Source organism: Sminthopsis crassicaudata, chromosome 1, assembly GCF_048593235.1.
Source record: "Sminthopsis crassicaudata isolate SCR6 chromosome 1, ASM4859323v1, whole genome shotgun sequence".
Taxonomy (NCBI): Eukaryota; Metazoa; Chordata; class Mammalia; order Dasyuromorphia; family Dasyuridae; genus Sminthopsis; species Sminthopsis crassicaudata.
In genome coordinates this window covers 149,066,540-149,091,841 of record NC_133617.1, presented here as the reverse complement: position 1 = coordinate 149,091,841, position 25,302 = coordinate 149,066,540, and the positions used below count along the sequence as shown (strand labels likewise).

Below are 25,302 nucleotides of genomic sequence, written 5' to 3'. Positions count from 1 at the left end.
GTGCCTGAGGTCAAATTTGAACTCAGGTCCTCCTAATTTCAGAGCTAGTGCTCTATCCACTGCGCCACTTAGCTGTCCCTTCCTAAATTTATTCTTGATCATCATCATATTCTTATATTCCCTCCCCTTCTTTCTATCCTAATTTTTCTCTTCTCTTTTGCCTTACTTTCCTTTCTCAGAAATCTCAACTCTGTAGTTGATCACTTCATCAATGTTATTCTCTACTCTTGAATGCCTGTTTAAGCCTTGCAAAATCCCAACTTTGAATTAAATGCCACTATAGAAAGATTTACAAGCATGTTGCCTGGGTCCTCTATAAATTCATGTTGTTTGGTTCCACGTTGTTGCTGCCTTCTTTTATTCTTTCACAGTTGTCTCTTACTCCCTGCAATTACTGTTCCTAAGATTTCCTCCTTTCCCCAAAACTCTTTCTTTCCCTTTTGACAGAGATTCTTGTCTCCTACTTATTGACATTATAGAGACTGACTATCTAGATCTTCCTCCTTTTCCTTAACCCATGCCTCACAATCCCTCAAACACCAGCCTCTATTCTTTCCTTTATTCAGTTTCTGATTAAAAGGTTGGCCCCAATAAAGCAAAGTACTCTACCTGTACTCTGATAATATTCCCTCCCATAGCTTGCCCCATCTGTCATCACCTCACTCTTCATCTTCAGTTTCTCTATGTAATGACTACTTTGTTGCTGTCTATAGACAAGCCCAAGTATTTCTCATTCTTTAAAAAAAAGAAAAGAAAAAGACAAACTTTAACCTCCATCTCCTGATCTAATAATAATAATAATAAATGATATCCTATAATCCTCTCTTTCACTATAAAATTCTTAAAAAGCTGTTTTTTCTTTCATTTCCTTTTCCCCTACTCATTTCTTCATTCTTTGCAGTATGCATTTTCCAAGGTTATTAATCCTCTGTTAATTGCCAAATCCAGTGATATATTTTTCTTACTGCGTCAGTATTTCATTCACAGTGTTGACTGCCCTGTTCTCTCTTCCTTGGATTTTTGCAATACTTCTCTCCTATTTTTTCTCCTTCTTGGTAGACCACTTTTTCTTAATTCTCCATTGCTAGAGCACCTTCTAAGCTCCTCCTCATTAAGTTAATCAATTCCCATGGGTTAATTAGCACTTCTCTACAGATGATTCCCAGATTTATGTATATGACCCTATCTCTTTTGTGAGTTCTAGTCCCATATTACCAACTCTCCCACTTCTTGGACCAAAGTAATTTTTGATCTCGAGATGTAGTTTACTAATACCCACTATGTGTTTTTCCCTTTTGGCCTTTTGGAGTTGTAATTTTGATTCTTCTGAGGTCATGTTGTCATGATTTATATACATATAGCATGACTAACTGGGTATTATTGTGTAAGAGATGAGCTTTTGTTTTGATATCATCAAGCCCTCAGCACTGTTTTCCTAATCCAACCAACTTTTCTTTTCAAGTTCAATTCTTCTTGACCCAGTCAATTGACAAATATTTATTAAATAGCTACTATGTACCAAGAACTGTGCTAGGCACTAGGGATATAAATAGATGAAACAATCCCTACTTTCTGAAGATCTTACATTCTAATGGAGGAAACAGCAAATACATTACATAAAAATAAAATGTAATAAATAATATACAGATTGATTAAATACCAAGAAGTTTGGGGAGAAAGAAATATAATTAGGGGGTTTGAGGAAAAGTTTAAAAAAGAAAAAAAGATGTTGTGTAAACTGTGTCCTAAAGGAAGAGACAGACTCTGAGATGGAAATAAGAGGAAGTCTTTGCACATACACAGAAAACTAAACAAAGACAAAAGTGAAACATTCCTCATCTCTAAAAATCTTATATATATATATATATATATATATATATATATATATATATATTAAAATATGAGATAATTTTGGGGGTTGAAGGGAAGAATTTTTGTAGGGATCAGAAAGAATGAAAGCAGTGCTTAAACTGAAATTTGAAAGAAGTCAGGGATTCTAAGACAGAGGTGATGAGGGAGGCACCAGGGACAGTGCAAAAACATAGAAACTAGAAATGGGATTTTGTCTGTGAAGAACATCAAGGCCATTTTGGCTAGATTAAAAGGCACTTTAAAAAGTAGGACAAATAAGCTTGGAAAGGAAGATTGGAGCCAGAGCTTTAAATGCCAAATAGGAGAGTTTGTATTTGGTTGTAGAAGTTATGGCCACTGTAATTTATTGAGTAGGGAAGTCACATGGTTACTTATATACTTAAGAAACATCACTTTTAGGCTAGATGAATGATAGATTAATGAAGGGAAAGACCACACCAATTAGGAGACTAATGTAATAGTCTAGATAAGAGGACTGTTTCAATAGGACTTGAATTAGAATGCTGGCCATATAAGTAGAGAAAAGGGGACAGATGTGAGAGATGCGATAGGGAATCAATAAAATTTGGATATTGATGATATATATTGAGATGAGTTGAATACTTAGGTAACTGGAAGGACGATAGCCATCTCAATAGAAGGAGGAGAGGGTTTTGAGAAATATGTAATGAATTCTATTTTAGATATATTGAGTTTAAACATGAGGCATCCATTTGAAAATCCAATAAACCATTGGAGTAGAAATAATGCTGGATCTGAAGTCAGAAGACCTGGGTCCAAATTCCAGTCCCAGTACTTCATATCTATGAGATCTTGGGTAAGTTATTTATCCTTAATGAGCTTCAGATTCTTCATTTGTGAAATGAAAAAGTAGGGCCAAATGACCTCTGAGAGATTTCTTATTTTATATCTATGATCTTAGTCTTTGGATATAGGACTAGAACTCGGAAGAGAATCTACTTCTGAATATACACATCTGGAAATCATCTGCACAGATGTCCTTTATTTATATGTAACACCTTTCTCAGATGTGTATATTTGCAAGAGGCACAGATAAGAGAAAGGTAAATTTAATTCATTGGTGTAACATGCCCTCCTGGCAGTTACAATTACTAGTCTGTCCTAAGCCCAACAGAGTACCTTTGAACACTGACCTTTGCAGTGTCAACTCTACCCGGCTCGCTTCCTCTGAGGCCTTCAGAGGTCTCTGGCCACAATCTCTTGAATTTATAGTTTAATAACCGGTAGCGCGCTCAAGAACAGTCACGTGAAATCTTAAAAGCCTTTATTATACCTACTCACATAATGCCCTGACTGATGCCCTGACTTGTTGGTTCCCTAGTGAACACCTGGTCAGAAGACCCACGTGTTCACTACCAAACTCCTTACCTCTCTGGGCTATCCATCCACTTGGCTTAGGGAGCCAGGTTAAAGAAAGAGCAACTGCTGTCTGCAGTGGGCTTATAAAGGGCCTGTGAGTTCACACACAGAGCCAATCAGCAAGAGAGTCACCCATTACAAAGCTATCTCAATGTGGCCAAGTTCCCACCCACTGGACAGTCCTACTATCCACAGAGATTACTTCCAGGCCTCAATCTCCTGTTGCACTGTGGCGTCGCCCATTTAAAGGGCCCTTACAATTCCCTTCTCTTGTTTTGCGGGAACTGCATCCTTACACATTGGGCTACATATCCAACTGAGTGTCATAATTTGCATTTTTCAAAAATGCATTTTTTTTTCAAGTGTATTGCAACATAGTGGGAAGAGAGCATTGGACATGCAATCAACAGGTTTAGATTTGATTTCTTACTCTTGACATGTAGGAGTTTTATGATCTTGGGCAAAGATACTTAACCTTTGTGAGCCCCATGTTACTTGCAAATAAAAGTAGGGAGAATATTTCCATTATCTACCTCACAAGTTTACTATGAAGAAAGTACTTTTTAAAATTTGATATTTTTGTGTGCATTATTTATTATTTTGAATTTCATCATGGATTTGTAGTATCCTGAGATTTGATGCAATTAATACATTGTCATCTCTTAGTAGGAATATTTCAAAGAACTTTTCTATAAATAAGAAATACTTAGCATTTTTAGATTCTATACAAGAGATGGTCTTTATTTAAAAAAATTTAAACAAACTTTACAAGCATGAATATTTCAACATACAGCAAAGACTAGCAAAGATTGTAGAACTAAATTGGGAACTTCTGTTCTATACACTTTCATTTTTGAAAGCATATATTAAATTTAATATAACAGTATCAAGTTAGCTCATCTTGTCAGTATATCCTTTGAACATCTTTCCATTCTGTTTTACATATTTTAAAAATATTTCAATTTCAGTCTTTTCTTCCTATTTTATATTTCTATTACTATGTAATTCTAATCTCTCCTTTCTTCCCAATGTAGATGTGTATTTGTACGTGTGTGTGTTTTCAAACAAAAAAAAATCTACATATTGGTTATTTCTGAAAACATGTTATTATTTTGTGTTTATTCTTCAGTTCTGTCTGACTCTTCATGACTTCATTTGGAATTTTCTTGGCAAAAGGTACTGGAGTAGTTTGCCATTTCCTTCTCCAGTTCATTTTACAGATGAGAAAACTGAGTCAGAGTTGTGACTTGCTTAGTACTTGAAGTAGAGACCTATTAATGGCAGCTGATGGTGTAATGGGTAGAGCTCTCAGCCTAGAGTCAGGAAGACCTGAGTTCAAATCCATACTCAGACACCTAGTGCCTGTGTAAGCCTGGACAAGTCACCAACCTTTCTCCATGTCTCAACACCTACCCCCGAGTGGTAAATAACTTTACACAATTAGTAAGTGTCTAAAGTTGAATTTGAATTCAGGTCTTCCTGACTCCAGACCCAGTACTCTTATCCACTGTGCCCCCAGTCCATTACTTCTAAGTGGAGAGATGGGAAAATATATTTCATTGTTAAGTTGCTGAAATCTTGATTAGTTACTGTAGATCTGTTATGGGCCAGAACTCTGTACTTGAAACAAGGATTCTCACAAGGTGCTAACTCAGTGGAATTGATAAGACAATGGTTATCTAGTTTAGCATGATGATTAATAGTTCTCTAAGTTCAGTATGATTGATTTAATCTTACCACAAACAATGGTTCCCTAGTGATATAATGATTGGTTTATACTCTGTATTCAGTAAGTGCTCTAATTATAATAGAGCATCTAAGCTGGGACAAACTCAGCCAGTGTCAGAATCGAATAAGACAGAGAGCTCAAGCTCTCAGAGCCAAGGAGAGAGATTCACTCCATCTTACACCACCACGGTGGTTGGCCTGGTCTCCTGCATTTTCTCTATTGAGACCAAGCTAGCCTGGGCCCCAGGCTAGGAGGCAATAAAGAATTTGGACTTTTAACACCTGGATATTCTCCAGAAAACCAACCAGATTATTATATACACAGATCAGTGTTTTTTAAGCTTTTCTTTTAAAATAAGTGAATTTCAATTCCAGTTGATCAATGATGGACAGAAACAGCTACACCGAGAGAAGGACACTGGGAATTGAATGTAAAATATTAGCACTACTGTCTATCTACCCAGGTTACTTATACCTTCAGAATCTAATACTTAACATGCAACAAGAAAATTGGATTTACACACATATATTGTATCTAACACATTTACCATGTATGGGATTGCCTGTCATCTAGGGGAGGGAGTGGAGGGAGGGAGGGGAAAATTTAGAAAAGTGAATACAAGGGATAATGTTGTAAAAAAAAAAAATTACCCATGCATATGTACTGTCAAAAAAATTATAATTATAAAATTAATTTTAAAAAATAAAATAAAATAAATGAATTTACAGTAGCAACAAAATAATTTAGCAAACATCAGCAAACTCTTCAGTGTATAAAGAATAGCAAAGAGGATTTACTTATATATGAAATTTTGAGTTTTTATTAGATGTTTTTAACAAAACTGCCCTATGTGTCTTCTGAATGGATCTTCCAATTTGTACTTGGAACTTTCTTTTCTTCTCTTCTCTGTATTTTTATTAGTGTCTCATTGATAGTCTTTTCTTTTTTTTTTTTTTTTTTTTTTTTTTTTTTTTTTTTTTAGTCTCTTACTACTCACCAGCTCATTCCTCCCCACAAATGGCTTTCTTTTTCTAACAAATAAGTATAGTCAAGTAAAACAAATCAATCACTATATTAGCCGTGTCTGAAAACAGATCTTATTCTGTATCTTCACCCCCATGGCACAAAACTCAAATAGAAAGATCCTTGCAGGAGTGTATTGAGTTAGATAATCACAAATTGTCTGTCTTAATATATCTTTGTTTTGTCAAATATCTCTAGTTGCATTTGAATCTGCTTTGGGCAGCACTTGGTTAATATCTCTGTTCTTGTCTATCACTTCCATTCTTGGAGGTAGGATCAGCTGTTCCTTGTTCTTCTGAAGTCATGGACGCTTACAGTTTTAATCAAAATTCTGAAGTTTTTCAAAGTTGTTTTCCTTTATGTTATTTTGATTATTGTATAAAGTGTTCTCCTAATCCTGCTCACTTGACTCAGCATAAGTTCATATAAGTCTTCCTAGCCAGAACCATAGTTTCTTACTGCACAGTAATAATACTCCATTACATTTTTATACTATAATTTGTACAAGTATTCCTCAATTGGTGGATGCTCCCTTTGTTTTCCAGTTTTTTACTGTACCAAAAGTGCTACTTTAAATTTTTGTGTGCAGTTGGGTGTTTTCCTTTTGTCGTTATCTCTTTGAAATAGAGGCCTATTAATGGCAGCTGGTGGTGTAATGTGTAGAGCTGTAGGCCTGGAATCAGGAAGACCAGAGTTCAAATCCACCCTCAGACAGTTAGTGCCTATGTAAGCTTGGGCAAGTCATCAACCTTTCTTCATCTCTAAAATGGGCATAGTAATACCTGCCTCTCAAGTTATGGTAAGGATCAAATGAAATAATAAGTGTAATGGGCTTAGCACAATGCCTGTGCATAGGAAGCACGCTGGGTTAGCTATTGGTGTTATAATTAGGGTTAGCATTTGTGTATATCAAGTAGCAGTATGATTTTTAGGCCTGGTTCACCATTGCTTTCCATGGCGTAATGGAGAGAGCTGACCTCAGAGTCTGTGAGACCTGGGTTTATATCCCACCAGTGACACATGCTGGCCATATGATCCTGGCCTTAGCTGTGCCATGATGTTATGAACGAATGAAAATTGTCTTGCTGAACATATTTATTGTATGTCTGGTTCTTTGTGTTTGTACCGGTTATATTTTTGTCTTAATACACAAGGATGGTGCAAGCACAAGTAATAGCAGCAGCAGCAACAATAATAATTAGATTTCTAATGAATTTACAAAATGCTGCTATAATCCTGTAAAGTACTTGGGGCAGCACAACAGTGTTGCCATCCTGATTTTACAGTTAAAGAAGTGCCTCAATCAGGCTTGGGATTAACCCAATAACTTCTGGTGGCAGCCAAGGTTCAAACTTGGCTCTTCTAACTACTTCAGGCTGCCTCCCTAACATTCTAGTATCTCCTTAGGATTTTTAGAGACCAGCTAATAATTTCTGCATAGTCACAAACGGAAATACTGAATAAAGTGATTAATCAAGATTAGTCTTTCTGACATCTATATTAATTTGAATTGATTATTTTTCATAATATGTGACTTTTCCAATTTTTATTATGGGTAACATGAGGTTATCTTTATCTTCAGGTTGTTGGATTCAAGAACTTGGCATTAATGGATTCATCTTCTAGTCTTTCAAGAAGCACAAGTAGCTATATAGCGTCTTATAGCCGCATTTTACGATATGCTATATCTACTATGCTCTGGATAGTCATTGGTATGATACAGGTATGTACAGATAGTGCTCTTAAACAGCATTGTCTCCATATTTTATTGATATATAAAAGCTATATGCTCACAAAATGGTCCCATCCTGATATTTAAAGTGGGGGAAAATGTAATTTTGCTTTGTGTCCATCATTTACTGAAAATGAAAAGAATCTACTAATGCCCGTAACCACAGGGACAATCTTTTTCCCTACTTTTATTCTTGTATTACTGCTAGGACAACTAATTATAATTTATATGCTTTTAAATGCTTTTATCATCTACAATTTTTTAAACATTTAAAAACCATAGTGGTACTTACAGCATCCCCTGTAGAACAATTTCTTTGGACTATTGACTCTAAAGGCACAGCAACATGTTTTTTCCTATCTTCTATTGCTTCAAAATGGACTCTGGACCATTGCAGCCTTTATCCTCTTAAGCACAGAGAACAATAGAAGACTTACTCTGAAAGAGATGCAATATTCATATCCAATTTCCATCCTTAGCACCGAAGGGACTAAAGGATGCTTTCATGGGTTCTGAGAGCAGGTTTTACCTGGGATGCTAGGTATTTCCTGGATGTGCTTATTTTCATAGATTTTTGGAATGAAGCTCTGGGATAGTGATGAAGAATGAACTCAGCCTTAAGGGACCTAGTCACAACCTTATTCTTCCTCTGCCATCAAGACTCAGAACTTTGAGAGGTCTTTGCCTCCAGGAGCCAGAAGAAGAGCTCAAAGAAGCCTCCATTTCAGGTCCAGACTCTTGCTACTTGTAGCAGCACAAAACCTGCTACTAGAGGCTTTTAGAGATCCCAAGTTTCAATGTCCTTAAGGCTGATTCTAAGAGGACTTTGTTCTGAGGGTCTTGGATCCTGAGCTAAGTGTCTGGTCCTTTGGTTCTAGGTATGCCTTAATCCCCGAGGCACAAGGGTCTCAGCCCAGACTCTAAGGATATAATTATCACCTTATTCGGTCTTTGATGCCAGGATCGCAGAAATATAAGATTACTTGAATCTTTAATAATTAGAGGAATTGAGGGGCCACATTAAATTTGTATCATGACCCTGAAAAGTTGGGCCTACCCCTTTTTGGTAGACAGGTTCCAATTCCCTCCACTTGAATCAACACATTTAAGGTTAATAGCTGCTAAAACAAAAATCCTCTGAATCATGTTACTATAAAGAAACTTCTCCTTTTTTTGAAACTCTTCACTCTATACTTTCTCTTCTTATGAAAACGTAAGCTGAAGTTTGCACATTCCTGTTCATTCTCACATTTCTCTTGTCTCATACCTTCAAAATGCTGATGCAGGAGTCAGAATGAAGATGCTGCTTCTTCTTTTCCTCTTGCTCTTGCTCTTCCTCCTTCTCCATAAGAAAAGAATAATTTGAAAATCATTTTCTTTTATCATCTCTTGGAATAGCATATAGAAGCTGGGCAGAGTTGCAAGAACCATTCATTGATTGAGCCATTAAAGCACCAGTTTGTCATGATCCCACTTAGGACTTAAAAAACAAACAAACAAACAAACAAACAAAACCCAGTTTTTGTTGTTTTGTTGGGTTTTTTTTTTTTTTTCTTCCTTTTGGCAATAGGGTATGTGGGATTGAAGGAAAGTGATATTTGCTTAACATTTTTCTGGCTTTCTCTGGGATTTTTAAACATTGTTCCAAGCTCATGTTCCTTTGAAAAAGCAACTTGTAGTAACTACTAAATTTGTAATTGTCCCATGGGAGCATTAAAGTATTTACTTCTAGGTTCGAGCTTCTTGCACTTTTCAGGAAACTGCACTGAAAAAAATTAAAATCTTAGAGGCTAACAAACATTAATTTGGTTTAATATTTCAGATTATATACTTTGCTGTCTTTTATGAGAGATTTATAGAAGATAAAATACGACAATTTGTTGATTTATGTTCCATGAGTAATGTAAGTACATCTTAACTTTATTTGAAAATCTTTTTTTCTTTTTAAAATTTATTAATAATTTGACATTTAGAAAAATTAATTTGTATCAACAGAATTACATTGCATTTATTGATTAGTATACCCACAATAATAAACCTACAAATATAATTTTACACATGATTTCAATCAAATACAAGTTACTTTTCATCTGCCTAGTTAGTTTTCTTTTCTAGGTGTGCTCTCAAATTCCTATTCATTAAATTAACTTCTTTTTCCCTTTTTTGGATCTGCAATGAGCCTAGACATTTTCACTCATCAATTTTATTTTCTCTTTTTCTAGCAAATACATATAATTCCTTTTTAGAAGCTTTTGTGAATTTTTAGAACTCTTTTGTCAAATTTTTAGTTTTCTAGATACTCTGAAAGCAAGGAGTGTTGGAAACAATTTAAAATCTAATTTACTTTATGTTGATTAAGGGTTGAGTTACTAATTGTTGTTTGTCCTTTCTTTATAGATCTCAGTATTTCTCTTATCACACAAATGTTTTGGATATTATATCCATGGTCGATCTGTTCATGGACATGCAGATACTGACATGGAAGAAATGAACATGAATCTTAAGAGGGAGGCGGTAAGTCCTAAGAACATAGGTCACTGATGCCCTTCTTTCTTACTATTTGTGGGGAAGTTGTCATTGGAATTGTAGACTAATACAGTATTATTCCATTGGAGAATTTGAGAGGGGAGGGGAGGAAAGGTTAATCATTAACAATAATGTTGCACAAATTTCCAAAGTGATTAAACATCAGATTTTAAAGACTCCTATTTAACTAATCGCTATCTGTGTTCAAATTTGAGGCTATCCTTTGATCTCTTTATTGGTAGATACTTTTAATGGCTATTTTACCCTTTGGTTCTAGGATATTAGTAGTTGTTTTCCTTGATGTTTGTCCAGAATCTTAGTATATTTTCATATAATTGAAAATATTTTTTGTGAAACAATTTTCTTTTTCCTTTTCTATCAAAATCATAACCTGTTAAATCTAAATTTTTTCAGCTACTTCAACCCACATTGATTTCTTCCTTCTCTGAAAACCCTGTTAAAATTAAGTAGTAATGAGTATCACAGTACTTTTTAAAAAATTGTTTCATGTGGATTAATTTTGTCTCCCTAATGACATTAGGAACTTCTTGATTGAAAGCCCAAACCTTGTGCCTTTTCTGTGCCTGTGAAAATAATTAGATAAATTATATCAAATGAGAACAGTATAGGTAAACAATAGCATTTCTGGAGGTTTACAAAGTGCTTTACAAATATTAGTTCATTTTATTCTCTAGCTGTTTGCAATATTTTGCCTTTGATATGGAATTTAGCTACAATATTTCTTGGAATTTTCATTTTGGGATCTCTTTGAGATTTTCAATAGATTCTTTCAATAACTATTTTACTCTCTGGTTCTAGGATATCAGAGATGTTTTCCTTAATATTTCTTGAAAGATGTTGTCCAGGCTCTTTTTTTCATTGTGGCTTTCAATTAGTCCAATAAATTCTGGATCTATTTTCCAAGTCGCTTGTTTTTCCAATGAGGTATTTCACATTTTTTTCTATTTTTTTTCTTTTCTTGGTTTTATCTGATTCTTGATGTCTCATTTAGTCATTCACTTCCCTTTGTCCCAATTTTAATTTTAAATGAATTATTTGGTTAACTTTTTTTTACCTCCTTTTGCATTTGGCCAGTTGTATTTTTAAAGGAGTTGTTTTTTAATTCAGTCGATTTTGACTTTGATCCCTGTCATCAATGATTTGTGGTCATGTATCATCACCATGAGGATATTATTGTTAAAAAGTATTTGGGATTATTGGAATCATGGTGTAGTTTCCCAAAAGTAATCCAACCTAAACGCTCTACTTCCTCAATTCTGTGACTAGGCTACTATCTATCTATGGCATGTGCCAAAAAATTTGATATTAAATTTTGGACTTTTCACATTCCTGCAAAGGTAATACAGATTTTTCTGCTTTTTTAGATATAATTTAAAATGTTAATATAAATAAGAATAAAGAATAGTTAAAGGTATTTAACTGACAGTCGATTCATTGGGCTACTTTTAACATTTTCAAATGTTAAAACACTATATAAATTTTAGTTATCACTATTTTTATTATTGTAAAATTTGTAAATATATTAAGATGAAGTGAAGAAAGGTGGTTGAATTTGGAAAAGAATATACCATTAGGAGCTATCCTTTTGTTTTTAGTATTTCCAATATTTTCAGTAGTATTACTTTTGAAATGTCTTGCTTTGAGCTGTTGCTAGCTCTAATAAATAATTTGAGCTTACATGAGACTTTTAATTCTTTTAAGTTAGAATCTTTCACTTTTATCAGGGAGGGTTTTAAAGTGGAAGATAACTATTTCAACACCTTATCATTCTAGGTAATTCTTGCTCATGCTTTCCTGTGAACTCTCTGTAAAGAAGCTTGTGAAGTATTTGAGGCCTTTTTCTTGTTCCTTTAGTATCTTGTGGGGAATCCATTGTAACATGGATTATGTTTCTGTTTTCTCTTATTTCCCACTTTTTTTCTAGTCATATGGGTTCTCATTAGTTCAGTGTATGTTATTTCTTGTACATAAGCTATAAATGTTATACTGATAGAGGTTTTTAATTATTAGAAAAACAATTTTGCTTCTCTTGGTAGTAATTGTCTATGTTCTTTGTCATTTAAATTTTTCCAAGATGATGATATGGTATGGTATAGTAGAAAGAGTGCTGGATTGAGAGTTAGACAATCTAAGTAAACTTCTACCTCTCCTGCTGACCACAGATTTATAACCTTTGGCAAAATATTTCAACTTCTTGGGTCTCATTTTCATCATCTGGAAAGTGAGGCATTTGAAGTATGTGACCTTGATCCCTGTCATCAAGGGATTTGTGGTCATGTATCACCACCATGAGGATATTATTATTAAGAAGTATTTGGGATTATTCCTCAATTCTGTGACCAGGCCACTATCTATGGCATTTGCTAAAAAATTTGATATTAAATTTTGGGCTTTTCACATTCCTGCAAAGGTAATACAGATTTTTCTGCCTTTTTGGATATAATTTAAAATGTTAATACAAATAAGAATAAAGAATAGTTAAAGGTATTCACCATGCCAATCAACCAGGAATAGTTAAAGATATTCACCATGCCAATCAACCAGAAAGTTTTTATGGAGACTTTTATTTATATGTTTATCACTGTGAGGAATATAGAACACAAAACATTTTCTCTGCCTTCAAGAAACTAACATTGTAGGTGCAAAACCTGAATTAACACCCACGAAAGAACAATGAAAAATATAATACTATTGTTAAGGACTGAATGGTGTGGCATAGAAATTATGGTTAGTGCTATTTAAAGTAAGAGAAAGAGATTTCTGAGGCCTTGGAATAGTTACATCAGATTTTATGGAGAAAGAATGATTTGAACTGGTCCTCAGAGAATGGAAATTTAGATAGTCAAGGATAAGAGGGCAAAATGGCCTTGTGGTTCACAGTTAAAGGCAGATGGCATAGTGGAGATAGGATTCAAATGTGACCTCAGATACTTGTCAATACTTGACCTCAGTAATTTAAGGATAATAAAAGAACCTACCACTCAAGGTTATTACAAGGTTGATATAAAATATTTGTAAAGTGCTTAACAGTGACTGGCACCTAGAAGGCACTTAATAAATTCTTGTACCCTTTTCCCTCTTCTTTATTCAAACTTGTGGAGGGAAAAAGTCAATAGATTTCTAATCCTTTGCCTAAACTACTCAGCCACAAGACTTCAGTAACTGCTTATTTGAATTAGTTTATAACATATCTAATGTTTATTTAACCATTCTAAAAGAAATATTTTAAAATTATATATATATCTTTATTAAAATTGAGTGAATTTGTCATTCGACTAAAATATTATAACTTTTCTACAAAGAACAATAAAATTAATGAATTGTAAACTACAGAATAGCTTTTTGTGGCAGATTATTTGATTAGTAAGTGAACTTGAACCAAAAGAAACTGAAGACATATATAAACTAGAAAAAAAAAAACTTCCTCAGTAACTAAAAATTAGGAAAATTTAGTATTCTTTAAATTCAAAATCTATTACCGACAATTTTTGCAAAGTGAAATTCTTTTTGTGAAGCTAAGAAAAATTTTGGTTTTTTAGATAAATAATTAAATACTTTGTTTTAAACTTTCACTTTTTAACATAAATTTTTAATTACATAGGAAAATTTGTGTAGCCAAAGAGGTTTGCTACCCAGCACAGATTGTCAGACCTTTCAGATTTCCATTTCTAACAAAATGAGACAGCATTATGACAGAATTCATGAAACACTAACAAGAGTAAGTATGAGATAAAATTAAATGAGATATGCACATTATTTCACATAATTTAAATACCAAAGATATATATTACATTCAATTTATCCCTTTTTTTCCACTTTAGAAAAATGGTCCTGCTCGATTATTGAGTTCATCAGAAACAACTTTTGAACAGAGTATTAAAGCTTACCATGCCATGAATAAATTCCTTGGCTCATTCATTGATCATGTACGTATTTTAGTATTCATATTAAAATAAAAACATCCTTTCAATAATTAAGTTTAAAAAATTTCTATTCATTTAACTAAGTAGATGAACTATGAAAAGTCTTTGGATCTTTTGGTTTTGTTCTTTTTGGGGTTTGGGGGTTTTTTTTGGTTGTTTTTTGTTTGGATTTTAATTTATTTATTTTGCTATGCATGATTTTGTTTTATGATATTGGTGCCGTATTTTTTAAATATTCAATTTGTTTCAAAACATATTGATCACCCATCTCCTTCCAAGAACATTCTCTTTACCAAAAGTTGGAAAAAAAAAAAAAAGGAAAAAAATGTTAACAAGATCAACCCAACACAACCACGTTATAAGACAATATATGCAGCATTATTCTCCCAAATTCTCCAGCGTTTGGAGAGAGGGACACTTTCTCAGTTTGTCAGGGCCAGTCTTGGACATCACAGTTTCAAAGTGTCCAGTTTAACTTTATTGTTCCTTTCATTTACATTCTTGTAGTCCTATCTGTTATTCCTATCTGCTCATTAGGGCAGTTCATACACATCTTTTAAAAAAATTTCCAGGTATTTGTTTCTCACTGTGGAATTGTGTACCACAGTTTGTGTAGCCATTCCCCAATTTATGGGCACCTACAATGTTTATTCTTATTTCCTATGATAAAAAGAGCTGTTATGGATATTTTGGTAAATATGGGCCCTTTTAAAATCTTTTGGGAAGAATATGCTTAAAATTTTTGACTCAAAGACTATGAATATTTTAGACATTTAGTACTTAGTACTTTTAGACATAGTACTTTTCAGATTTAAATTTTAAAGAATTCTAAGAAAAATGTAGATAAGATAAAATAAATGTATAATAAAATAAGCTAATAGTGAAATTAATGTGACTCAATCACTTTCTAGTTTGGGCATATCCCTTCACATCAAAGAATTTTAGTTTTCTTATCTGTGAAGTGATTTAAGTAATTCATTACAGCAATACAGTAAATTGTAAAGGACTGTAAATAAAGGTGCTAGTAATATGTAAACAAAAGTCCTTTCCAGATTTCTTCAAGCTAACAATAAATAATTTGTACGTATAAAAATATAATCAATTATAATGGAGAACAATGATTATTAGATAAACCATTTAGATTTACTACACCTATATATACACTTGAATATTGTTCTGGGACATAACAAATTAGACAGTTATAGTGGGGATTAGTTATCATTAAGCAAAACATTTAGATCCACTATACCTATAATTAAATGTTCTCAGATACAAAATTAGTGTATTAGACATTATAGATATATCTTGCCTTATGCAGCAAATACATCTGAGTAGATGCTGTAATTTTTTTTTTTTTTTTTGTAAATAAAAACTAATTTTAAGTATTTCACAGGTTTCTGTATTAAGGATACTTATATGAATCTCATGATGAAAAAAAGAAATCTTATAATGATGAATACTAATTTAACAGTGTTCATATTGATCTGAGAAAGGCAAATTAAGACAACTCTGAGATACCACTACAAACCTGTCAGATTGGCTAAGAGGACAGGAAAAGATAATGATCAATGTTGGAGGGGATGTGGGAAAACTGGGACATTGATGCATTGTTGGTGGACCTGTGAACGGATCCAGCCATTCTGGAGAGCAGTTTGGAACTATGCTCAAAAAGTTATCAAACTATGCATATCCTTTTATCCAGCAGTGTCACTACTGAGCTTATACCTAAAAAGATCTTAAAGAAGGAAAAGGGACTCATATATTCAAAAATGTTTGTGGCAGCTCTTTTTGTAGTGGCTAGAAACTAGAAACTAACTGAGTGGATGCCCAACACTTGGAGAATGACTGAATAAGTCATTGTGTGAATGTTATGGAATATTATTGCTCTGTAAGACATGACCAACAGGATGATTTCAGAAAGGTCTGGAGAGACTTACATGAACTGATGCTGAGTGAAATGAGCAGGACCAGGAAATCATTATATACTTCAACAACAATACTATATGACGATCGATTCTGACAGACATGGCTCTTTTCAACAATGAGATGATTCAAACCAGCTCTACTTGCTCAGTGATGAAAAGAGCCATCTACACCCAGAGAGAGAACCGTGGGAACATAGCATGGAACACAACATAGCATTCTCACTCTCTCTATTGTTACTTGCTTGTATTTTGTTTTCTTTTTCAGTTTTTCTTTTTCTTCCTTCTTGATCTGATTTTTTTTTTTTTGTGCATCAATATAACTATATAAATATGTATACACATTTTAGGTTTAACATGTATTTTAACATATTTAACATGTATTAGACTACCTGTAAGCTAGGGGACCCCCTGGAGGGGAAGTAGGGGAAAATTTGGAACAAAAGGTTTTGCCAAGGATCAATGTTGGAAAAATTACCCATGCATATATTTTATAAATAAAAAGCTTTAATAAAAGAAATAAAAAATTTAGCAGTGTTCAGATTTCAGGTAACTGAAAAATAAATAAACTATTGTATGTTATCCATACTTTATCTTCCATTTATTGAAATGTATTTATTTCAAATTCTGTTTCTGAAACTATTTTGTCTTTGTTAGGTTCATAAGGAAATGGATTACTTTGTAAAAGATAAATTGCTTCTTGAACGAATTCTTGGTATGGAATTCATGGAACCAGTGGAAAAAAGCATCTTCTACAATGGTATTATTTAGATTATTTTGATATATCTGAGTTTTTTCAAAGTTTGACATTATGAATTAATATTTTTATTGCATAACTTTATGTGAAGATGAAAAGAATTGTAACTAACTTTGTCAGTGTTATAATATACTGATTTTTCACCGGCCACTATCTTTTTGTCAAGTCAAAGGAAGCATCTAGATAAAAGGTTTATTTTATGAGAAAGTACTGAAAACAATTTTCAAAGCCTCTTTACATTAGAACTAGAGGAAATCTCAAACTAATATTATTTTGATGATAGTGTGGGTTTTTGTAAATACCAGTGGAAGCTTTCAAGCTGTAGTGTTATGTACCAATTTAGCTACAAATTCTTTGCATGTAATTGGATAAAATAATTTCTGATAGTTACTTTTATATCTGCTTCAGTTGTGAATTTTTCTATTTCATTTTTGAAAATATCTGATTTTAGACAAGCGTTTATCTTATTAGGTTCTCTCCAAAAAATCAGCTAGAAATTCTACTGATATATTTATTCAGTGAAAACTTGTCTATCAATTATATTCCTTTTTAATCTAATCTTATACTCAGTATTTTAAAAAGTGAGGCATCTATGAGAGCAATAGTTGAAAAACCTTGTGTCTCACTATAAAAAAGGAAGTCTCACAAACTTTGAATCTATGCTTTTTTGATCCTAAAAGTTTTTGCAACCTGTAGGAGGAAAGAACTAGATTGATTTATATAGTATCATTGCTATTCAGTCATGTCTGATTCTGCATGATCCCCATAGATAATGTCCATGGGGTTTTCTTGGTCAAGATACTAGAGTGGTTTGCCACTTTAGTATTTCTCCATTTTGTAGATGAGAAACTGAGGCAAATAAATATTAAGTGATTTGCCCAGAAAGTATATGTCTGAGTCTGGATTTAAACTCAGATATATGTGACTCCAGGCCTGGTGCTCTGTCCATTATAACATCTAGCTGCCCCCTTAAATAGAATACTGGCATGGAAATTTTGCTATTTATTATTTGCCCCATCCTCTGACTGAAAGAAACTTAGTGGGAATACATGACTCTTTTCCAGGACCTGAAAAATCATAATGTGGCAAAGGGAATAAAATTTTTTCTGAGATTGAACTGGAGGACCTAAAATCCCATCCTGTTCTAAGATTCTTTTGTTTGTAAAATTCTCTGAAATTCCAGAGTCTTTACTGACATTCTTTCATAGAGTGAATACTCAAGTATTACTGTCAGAATATTTTTATTCATATCATACATTTTTTTTTCCTGCTGCAGTAACTTTAAAAAAAAAAATGGATGTGCCTTTCCCAAGGATGTAAGTAGAGGCTTTCAATGATTTAGGCTCCTTTGTCTGATCTTCTCATACATGGTCCAGAATTCTCTAGGTCACCTCTCTCCTCCCAGGAGCATTTTGTTAACCTGTGCCTTTGTTGAAGGTTACAGACCTGATGCTTAGTAATTTTTAAGAATTTCTTTCTTATTCAGATGATTTGATTAAGAGAGCAATAGGTGCACTGAAAGAAACTCTCGGCACTCTTAAGTAACTATTTCTAGTTCAAGATCAGACTGTGTGGTTGCTTTATACACCATGTTAATTTAACTTTTAGTTACAACAAACAGAAAGGGTTTCTCATCACCTGAGCTCATCGCAGTACTACTACATGCTAGAAATTCTAATAGCTGATGAAATGTATGCTTATTTAGGAATAAATATTAGACATTATTATTTATTCTTTACAAAATGTGAAGCCAGACCTCTCCTCCAACTGTTAAAACTAGTCATCTAGTAACTTCTTAAGTTGCATTTGTAGAGAGTTTACTCTTTTTTTTTTTTGCAAGGCAAAAAAATAGACTCGTTCACACAACTGGTAAGTATTAAGTATCTGAGGTCAAATTTGAATTCAAATCCTTCTGACTTCAAGGCTGATACTCTCTCCACTGTGCCATCTAGCTACCTAATTAATAACTGCTTTATAGCCATAGTATTCAACTTTTTTAGTGAGCTTTTTATACTGTTCTGAATCATCTAAATTTTATCTTTAATTCCATTTGATTAAAAAATTCTGTTTTTAAAAACCTTGCTTAAAGTTTTTTTTTCTCCTTATAGATGAAAATTATTCTTTCAGCACTGTTCTCTATTATGGAAATGAAGCCACTCTTCTTATCTTTGATTTGCTATTTTTCTCTGTTGTGGATCTGGCATCTCAGGATTTTGTTCTAGCAGCCATTCTTACTTACTTACAACAGGAGGTAAGTCACTTAAAAAATCATGACATCATTTATGAGTACATAGCGACTAATAAAAATATTTCCTTTCATCAGAAAATAGAAGCATATCTGGTACCACACACACACACACACACACACACATACACACACACACACATGCACACACACTATTAGCTTTTCTGCTATAACCAGAACACTCTGCCTTTTAGCTTTTCTGCTATTACCATACTCCCACATTTCATGGCTAATAAAATTTAAAATATTGAGGCCTAATGATATGGTCATAAGAAAGGGAGATTATGGCTAGGAAAAAGAAAGGGCGATAAATGAAAACTGCAAAAGAGAAGAAAGAAGAGGAAAAGAGATAGGAAAATCAAGTCAAGCATTTATTAAGTACCTTCTGTATACCAGGCACTGTGTTAAGTGATGGGGATAGAAAAAAAAGTAAAAAGTCTCTAACTTTAAAGAGCTCATCGTATAATAAGGGAAATAATATACAAACAGCTATCACAGCAAGATATAAACAGGATAATCTGGTGCCAATCTCAGAGGGAAAGCACTAGTATTAAGAGGATAAAGAACGACTTCTTGTAGAAGAAGGGATTTTGCTTGAACTTAAAGGAGGCCAGGGAAACCTGGAGGTAGAGGTAAGGAAGAGGGAATTCCAGGCATGTGGGACATCTGGAGAAAATGTGGGTGTTAGGAGACAGAGTGTTTTTGTGAAGAACAGCTGGGAGACCTTTGTCAGTGGGTCCTAGAGTAAGTGTTGGGGTGTGAGGTATAATATGGAAAGACTGACCTTTGCTTTAGGAGAATCACTTTGATAGCTGAGTTGGAGGATAGACTGCAATAGGAAGACCCATCCTCCAGCTGTGTAGCAGTCCAACTCTTGAGGTGAGGAGGCTCTGCAGCAGCCTGGTAGCTGTGTCCAAGGAGTGAAGGATGGTCATTCTGTCACATGAGAGTCGCAGAAACCATTGTCTTTATGCTGTGCAGTGCGCACAGGAGCCTGATGGCATCATGGAGGCTCTGGGGAACAAATAGCATCCAGTCTGTATTATGGAGAAGCTTCCTCTTGTTTGAATGGCTGTTGGTCTCACCTCGGTTTTAGGTTTAAGCAGTATGAAGTCCAAAAGATTCAGTAAAAGATCAGTAGTGTGAACAGAGATAATATTAATAGTAACTTACACATGACAATTTGTAAAGGACTTTCCTCATGACTTTCCTGAGAGAAAGGTAATGCAAGTGTGTTTTACAGAAGAGAATCTGCCTCCCTTCCTTCTGCCCCGTTTACAAATGTCACCTCTGACAGCTCCCTGTGTCATCTCCAAGGCCAGATAGAAAATCTTCTGTTGTGACTCTTTATTTTCCTTCATAATGAAAGGACCTTGGCAACAGCTTGGATATGGTGGGGAAAAGAGAGAATGAGTCCTAATTGTGAGCTAAGGAAATGGGAGCGTGGGGTCCTCCACAGCAATGGAAAGTACAGAGTTTGAGGGGAACTGTAATGAGTTCAGTTTTAGATTTGAGGAATGTTTTAAGGATCTTCAGAATATCCTGTTTGATATGTCCCAAAAACAATTGGAGATGTGAGACTGGAGATCAGGACAGGGATTGGACTGAATAAATAGAACTCAAATTCATCTGTAGAGATGATAATGAAATTAATTAATTGATGTGAGCTAATGAAATAGTATAAAAGAAGAAGCAACAAAGGTGTAGAACATAGCCTTGGAGCATCCATGATGAGTGGATAGATCTAAATTAGTATTAGAGACAGAGGAGAGGTAAAAAGGAGGAAGAAAATCAAAAGACAGATATGAGGAGAAAGACAGAAGACCCCAAAAGGGTTGGGATCGTTGAAAAAGAAAATTGAGGGTAAGACAGTAGCTGAGTGGCATAGTGGACAGAGTATAGACTTGTAGTCAGGAAAACCTGAGTTTCTGCTTCAGACATTTACTGGCTGTGTTGATTTTAGACAAGTAACAAATGTCTCCTCATTATCCATTTTCTTGTCCATAAAATAGGGATTCTTGGATTTTTTAAGGATCAACTGAGTCAATATTTATGAAGTGCTTTACAAACCTTAAAATGCCTTTTGAATGCTAGCTATTACTATCAATATTAGGAGACATGGAGAAAATGATAGACTTTTTATAACTTTATGGTACAGAAATTTCTTATGAGGAATATTTGATTTACTCCTAGCTGGGATTGACTTATTCTGCCTATGTGATCCACACCAAATTTAAATAACATTATTTTTTAAAACACTTGTATTTTATATATGCTATGTTGAAATAACTATCTTAAATATTATTTGGGATTTAAAATTCTGTAATTCCTGATGCAATTTATGCCATTATAATTTCTTCCCTTGACTGACTTGGGGGGATGTAGGGGAGGTGTATGTATGTATGTATGTATATGTGTGTGTGCAAGTATGCATTTGTTGTTCAGTAGTTTTTCAGTCATGTCCAATTCTTCATGACACCATTGGAGATTTCCTTGACAAAGACACTGGAGTGGTTTACCATGTCCTTCTCCAGCTCATTTTACAGAGAAGGAATCTGTGGTAAAAAGGGTTAAGTGACTTACCATACACAGCTAGTAAGGGTCTGAAATTTGAACTCATCTAAATGAATCTTCCTGACTCCAGGCCTAGCATTCTATTCACTGTAACACCTAGCTACCCTAGCATGTATGTGTATATATATCACACACACACACACACACACACACATATATTTACCACCACATGAAATAAAATTCTGGAAAATAGATTTTTAAAATAAAATTTGTTTACATTTACATGCATTAAAAGTTAATTTTTTAAGTATATTTTCATACTTAATGTAGTATTCCCAACTTTTAGGTAAATATTTAAATAGAAAAAAAAAGTTTCATCTTGCTTCATAAACTAGTTTATGGATAAAATTTATGATTTATAAAAAAATCACAAAGGATTTTTAGCTTCCTGCTATCTGTGTGTATGTGTATACACGTGTACCTATGAATACACATATATGTGTATATATATGAATACATATATATATATATATATATATATATATATACACAATATAAACATATATATGTGTAAAATTCAGTTAATACCTCTATAAGTAATAAGCAGTTGTTTTACAGTTTCATAAAACTGGCTTTCAGATACAGAAATGTTATTTTTGTAAATCATATGGCTCATTAACAGCTTAGGTTATTTTTCAGAATAACTAAAGAAATTATTTAAAATGTTATACACATGTTAAACTATTTGCACATTTCTTTTTGTTCTGAATTATTTTTAATGTTCATTTTAGATTTTTAGGTTTTTCCGTAATATAATAGGGCGGAAGAATTTGGCATCTAAAACTCTGGTGGACCAAAGATTTCTTATTTAATTAACTCAAAGGATCAATCAAGACACTGTACAATCATGGCACAAAATAGTTGTGAGTTTTGGGTTAGTTTATCATTTTAAAATGTTACTGATATTTAAAAAAATTCTTATTTTATTTTCTGATTTATTTTTATAAAAATATTTTATACTATGCTTATGAATATATAAAATGGAATGTTTAGAAGTATTGGGTCTTCATTATGTATGGTGCTTAAAAGTTAAAGGAAATGTCAGATACCATCTATCACTGAGGCAAAATTATAAATCCTCTTTTTTTTGTGGTGTGGCAGATGTTTAACAATCATAGAATATGACTTCCTTACCCCACCACTACCTGGGCACATGGACACATAATTTATTTTTGTAGTTCCTCTACTAATTGAAAATTTATTGGATTATCTGATTGGCAACATCAGATTTAAGCATTTGTTTTAGATGTTATATTGAAATAAGCATTCAAATATTAGTTGAGATTTTTAATTTTATAATTACTGACACAGTTGATGATATCATAATTTCTTCTCTTGACTAACATGATATTCAGTGAATTAACTGTTTTAACTAATGAATATTTTACGAAACAGTACCTATATATTCTGTGAAGTACATATGTTGACCTATTCTTTCCATGAAGAATATTGTTAGTATGGCCTCATGTTTTATACTTAACCTTATGATTAATGTTCAAGCATTCTCTTTCTATATGGTTTTATTAACCATTTTGCATTATTTTAGGCAGTGTTTCAAAATTATGTTTTAAAGTTTGTAATAGCTCCAATGCATACATTATCATGTTATTTGTATAAAATGTCACATTAAAATCAATCCCTTTTATATTATATTTACCTATTTACCATAGTTTACAAAGAAAATGGAGAGATAAATATTAGGATACAAAATACAATTAATACAAGTTTGAAGCTATGTGATTACTATAAAGTGATTTTCTGTAATAGTCTTAATTAGCTTTTAAGATTCTCTTCCTGATGTATAATTTATGTTTGGACATTATATCACATTTTAGAGCAATAGTGACCAATAGGTAATATTTTTAATACATTTCTTGATTAAATGTCTTTTGTTGTTGTTGTAAATACTGTCGTGTAAATAATATTTTTATTAGATGTTTTTATTAATTAGAAATGTGAAATAAAACACTTGGTATTTGTGATTCTTGTGCATATATTGTTTTAGAATAGGAGCGCCAGTCTTTATCAGACATCCCCCAAATCTTAAAATAAGAAGAAAAAAAAATGAGTAGGAAGATCAGTCTGGTGACAGAAGGCATAAAATATTGATAATGTAATCAGGTAGATAGATAGATAAAGTATATATTAAGTGATTTACTGTGTTCCTGATATTGTGCTAAACACCCAGAGAAATTCCTGTCCCCAAACAGATTACCCTCCCCTCAAAGAGCTTACATGCCGATGGAAGAAGAAAATACACAAAAAAGGTATGGGGGAGGGGGAAGTGTTTTCTGTGACCAAATGGTGACCAAATGTGACCAGTTGATGGAGACTTGGGCCCTGGCAGAAATTCATATCTCAGGTTTAGGGATAGAGTCCAAAGTTCCAGTGGAAGGAGATAAAGATGATTATAATCTAAGAGAAAGACTGCATGGTGAAAAGAGAGAGAGTAGGAGTTGCGCTTATGACTGTGTGGTTGTAATGAGATAAGAACTCTGTGTAAACTCATAATTGCAAAGTACCTTAAAATCAATCTAATCAAATCCATACCTGATAGGAATTTTCTGTTCAATATCCATTTCACTTGGTTATCTGACCTCTACTTTATGACTTCTACTTGGGGGAAAACTAACCTGCTCTAAAGGCATTATATTTCTTTACCTTTTCTCTCCTGTTATCATATTCCTGCTTGTTTTATTATTCAAGTTTTGTGCTGTAATTCTCCTATCAGTTCAGGTCAGCAAACTTTTTTTTTTTTATTAAATAACAGCCTTTTACTTTCAAAATATGTACAAAGATAATTTTCAAAATTCATCCTTGCAAAATTTTGTGTTCCAAATTTTTCTTCCTCCCTCCCCCGTCCCTCCCCTAGACAGTAAATAATCCAAAATATGTTAAACATGTGCAATTCTTCTGTATATAATTTCCACATTTATTATGCTTCACAAGAAAAAATCAGATCAAAAAGGAAAAAAAATGAGAAAGAAAGCAAAAAACAAGCAAACAACAACAAAAAAAGGTGAAAAATACTATGTTGTGATCCACACTCAGTTCCCACAGTCCTCTCTCTGGATATAGAGGGCTCTCTCCATTACAAGATCATTGGAATTGTCCTGAATCACCTCATTATTGAAAAGAGCCACATCCATCAGAATTGATCATTGTATAGTCTTGTTGTTCTGCTCATTTCACTCAGCATCATTTCATGTAAGTCTCTCCAGGCATCTCTAAAATCATTCTGCTAGTCATTTCTTTCAGAACAATAATGTTCTATACCATATATAGCATAACTTATTCAGCTATTCTACAACTGATGGGCATCCACTCAGTTTCCAGCTCCTTGCCACTACAGAAAGAGCTGTCACAATTATTGGCACATGTGGATCCTTTTCCCTTCTTTATGATTCCTTTGGGATGAGGGCCCTTTGGGCATAATTCTAAATTTCAGCAGATATTTTTATAAAAAGTTTTATTTATCTCTTTTGTCTTAATATCAATCATAAACTTTCCCCTTCCTGAATGCAACCTCTCACCTTGAACCATTCTTTGTGACAAAAACTATCGTTAAGCATAAATATCTGATATATTCACAACATCT

At 33.4% G+C, this 25,302-nt stretch overlaps 1 protein-coding gene across 1 annotated transcript in view; it reads left to right on the top strand.

Moving 5' to 3' along the window:
* Positions 1-23,686, top strand: part of TMEM67 (transmembrane protein 67) — a 94,313-nt gene extending 70,627 nt beyond the window's left edge. The window contains exons 21-28 of the mRNA XM_074269542.1: positions 7,587-7,727; positions 9,559-9,639; positions 10,134-10,250; positions 13,885-14,001; positions 14,105-14,209; positions 16,786-16,888; positions 18,994-19,136; positions 22,436-23,686. Of these exons, the coding sequence (XP_074125643.1) occupies positions 7,587-7,727; positions 9,559-9,639; positions 10,134-10,250; positions 13,885-14,001; positions 14,105-14,209; positions 16,786-16,888; positions 18,994-19,136; positions 22,436-22,516 (888 nt within the window). The 3' untranslated portion in view covers positions 22,517-23,686. The remainder of the gene's footprint in view (positions 1-7,586; positions 7,728-9,558; positions 9,640-10,133; positions 10,251-13,884; positions 14,002-14,104; positions 14,210-16,785; positions 16,889-18,993; positions 19,137-22,435) is intronic.
* Positions 23,687-25,302: the final 1,616 nt, after the last annotated feature.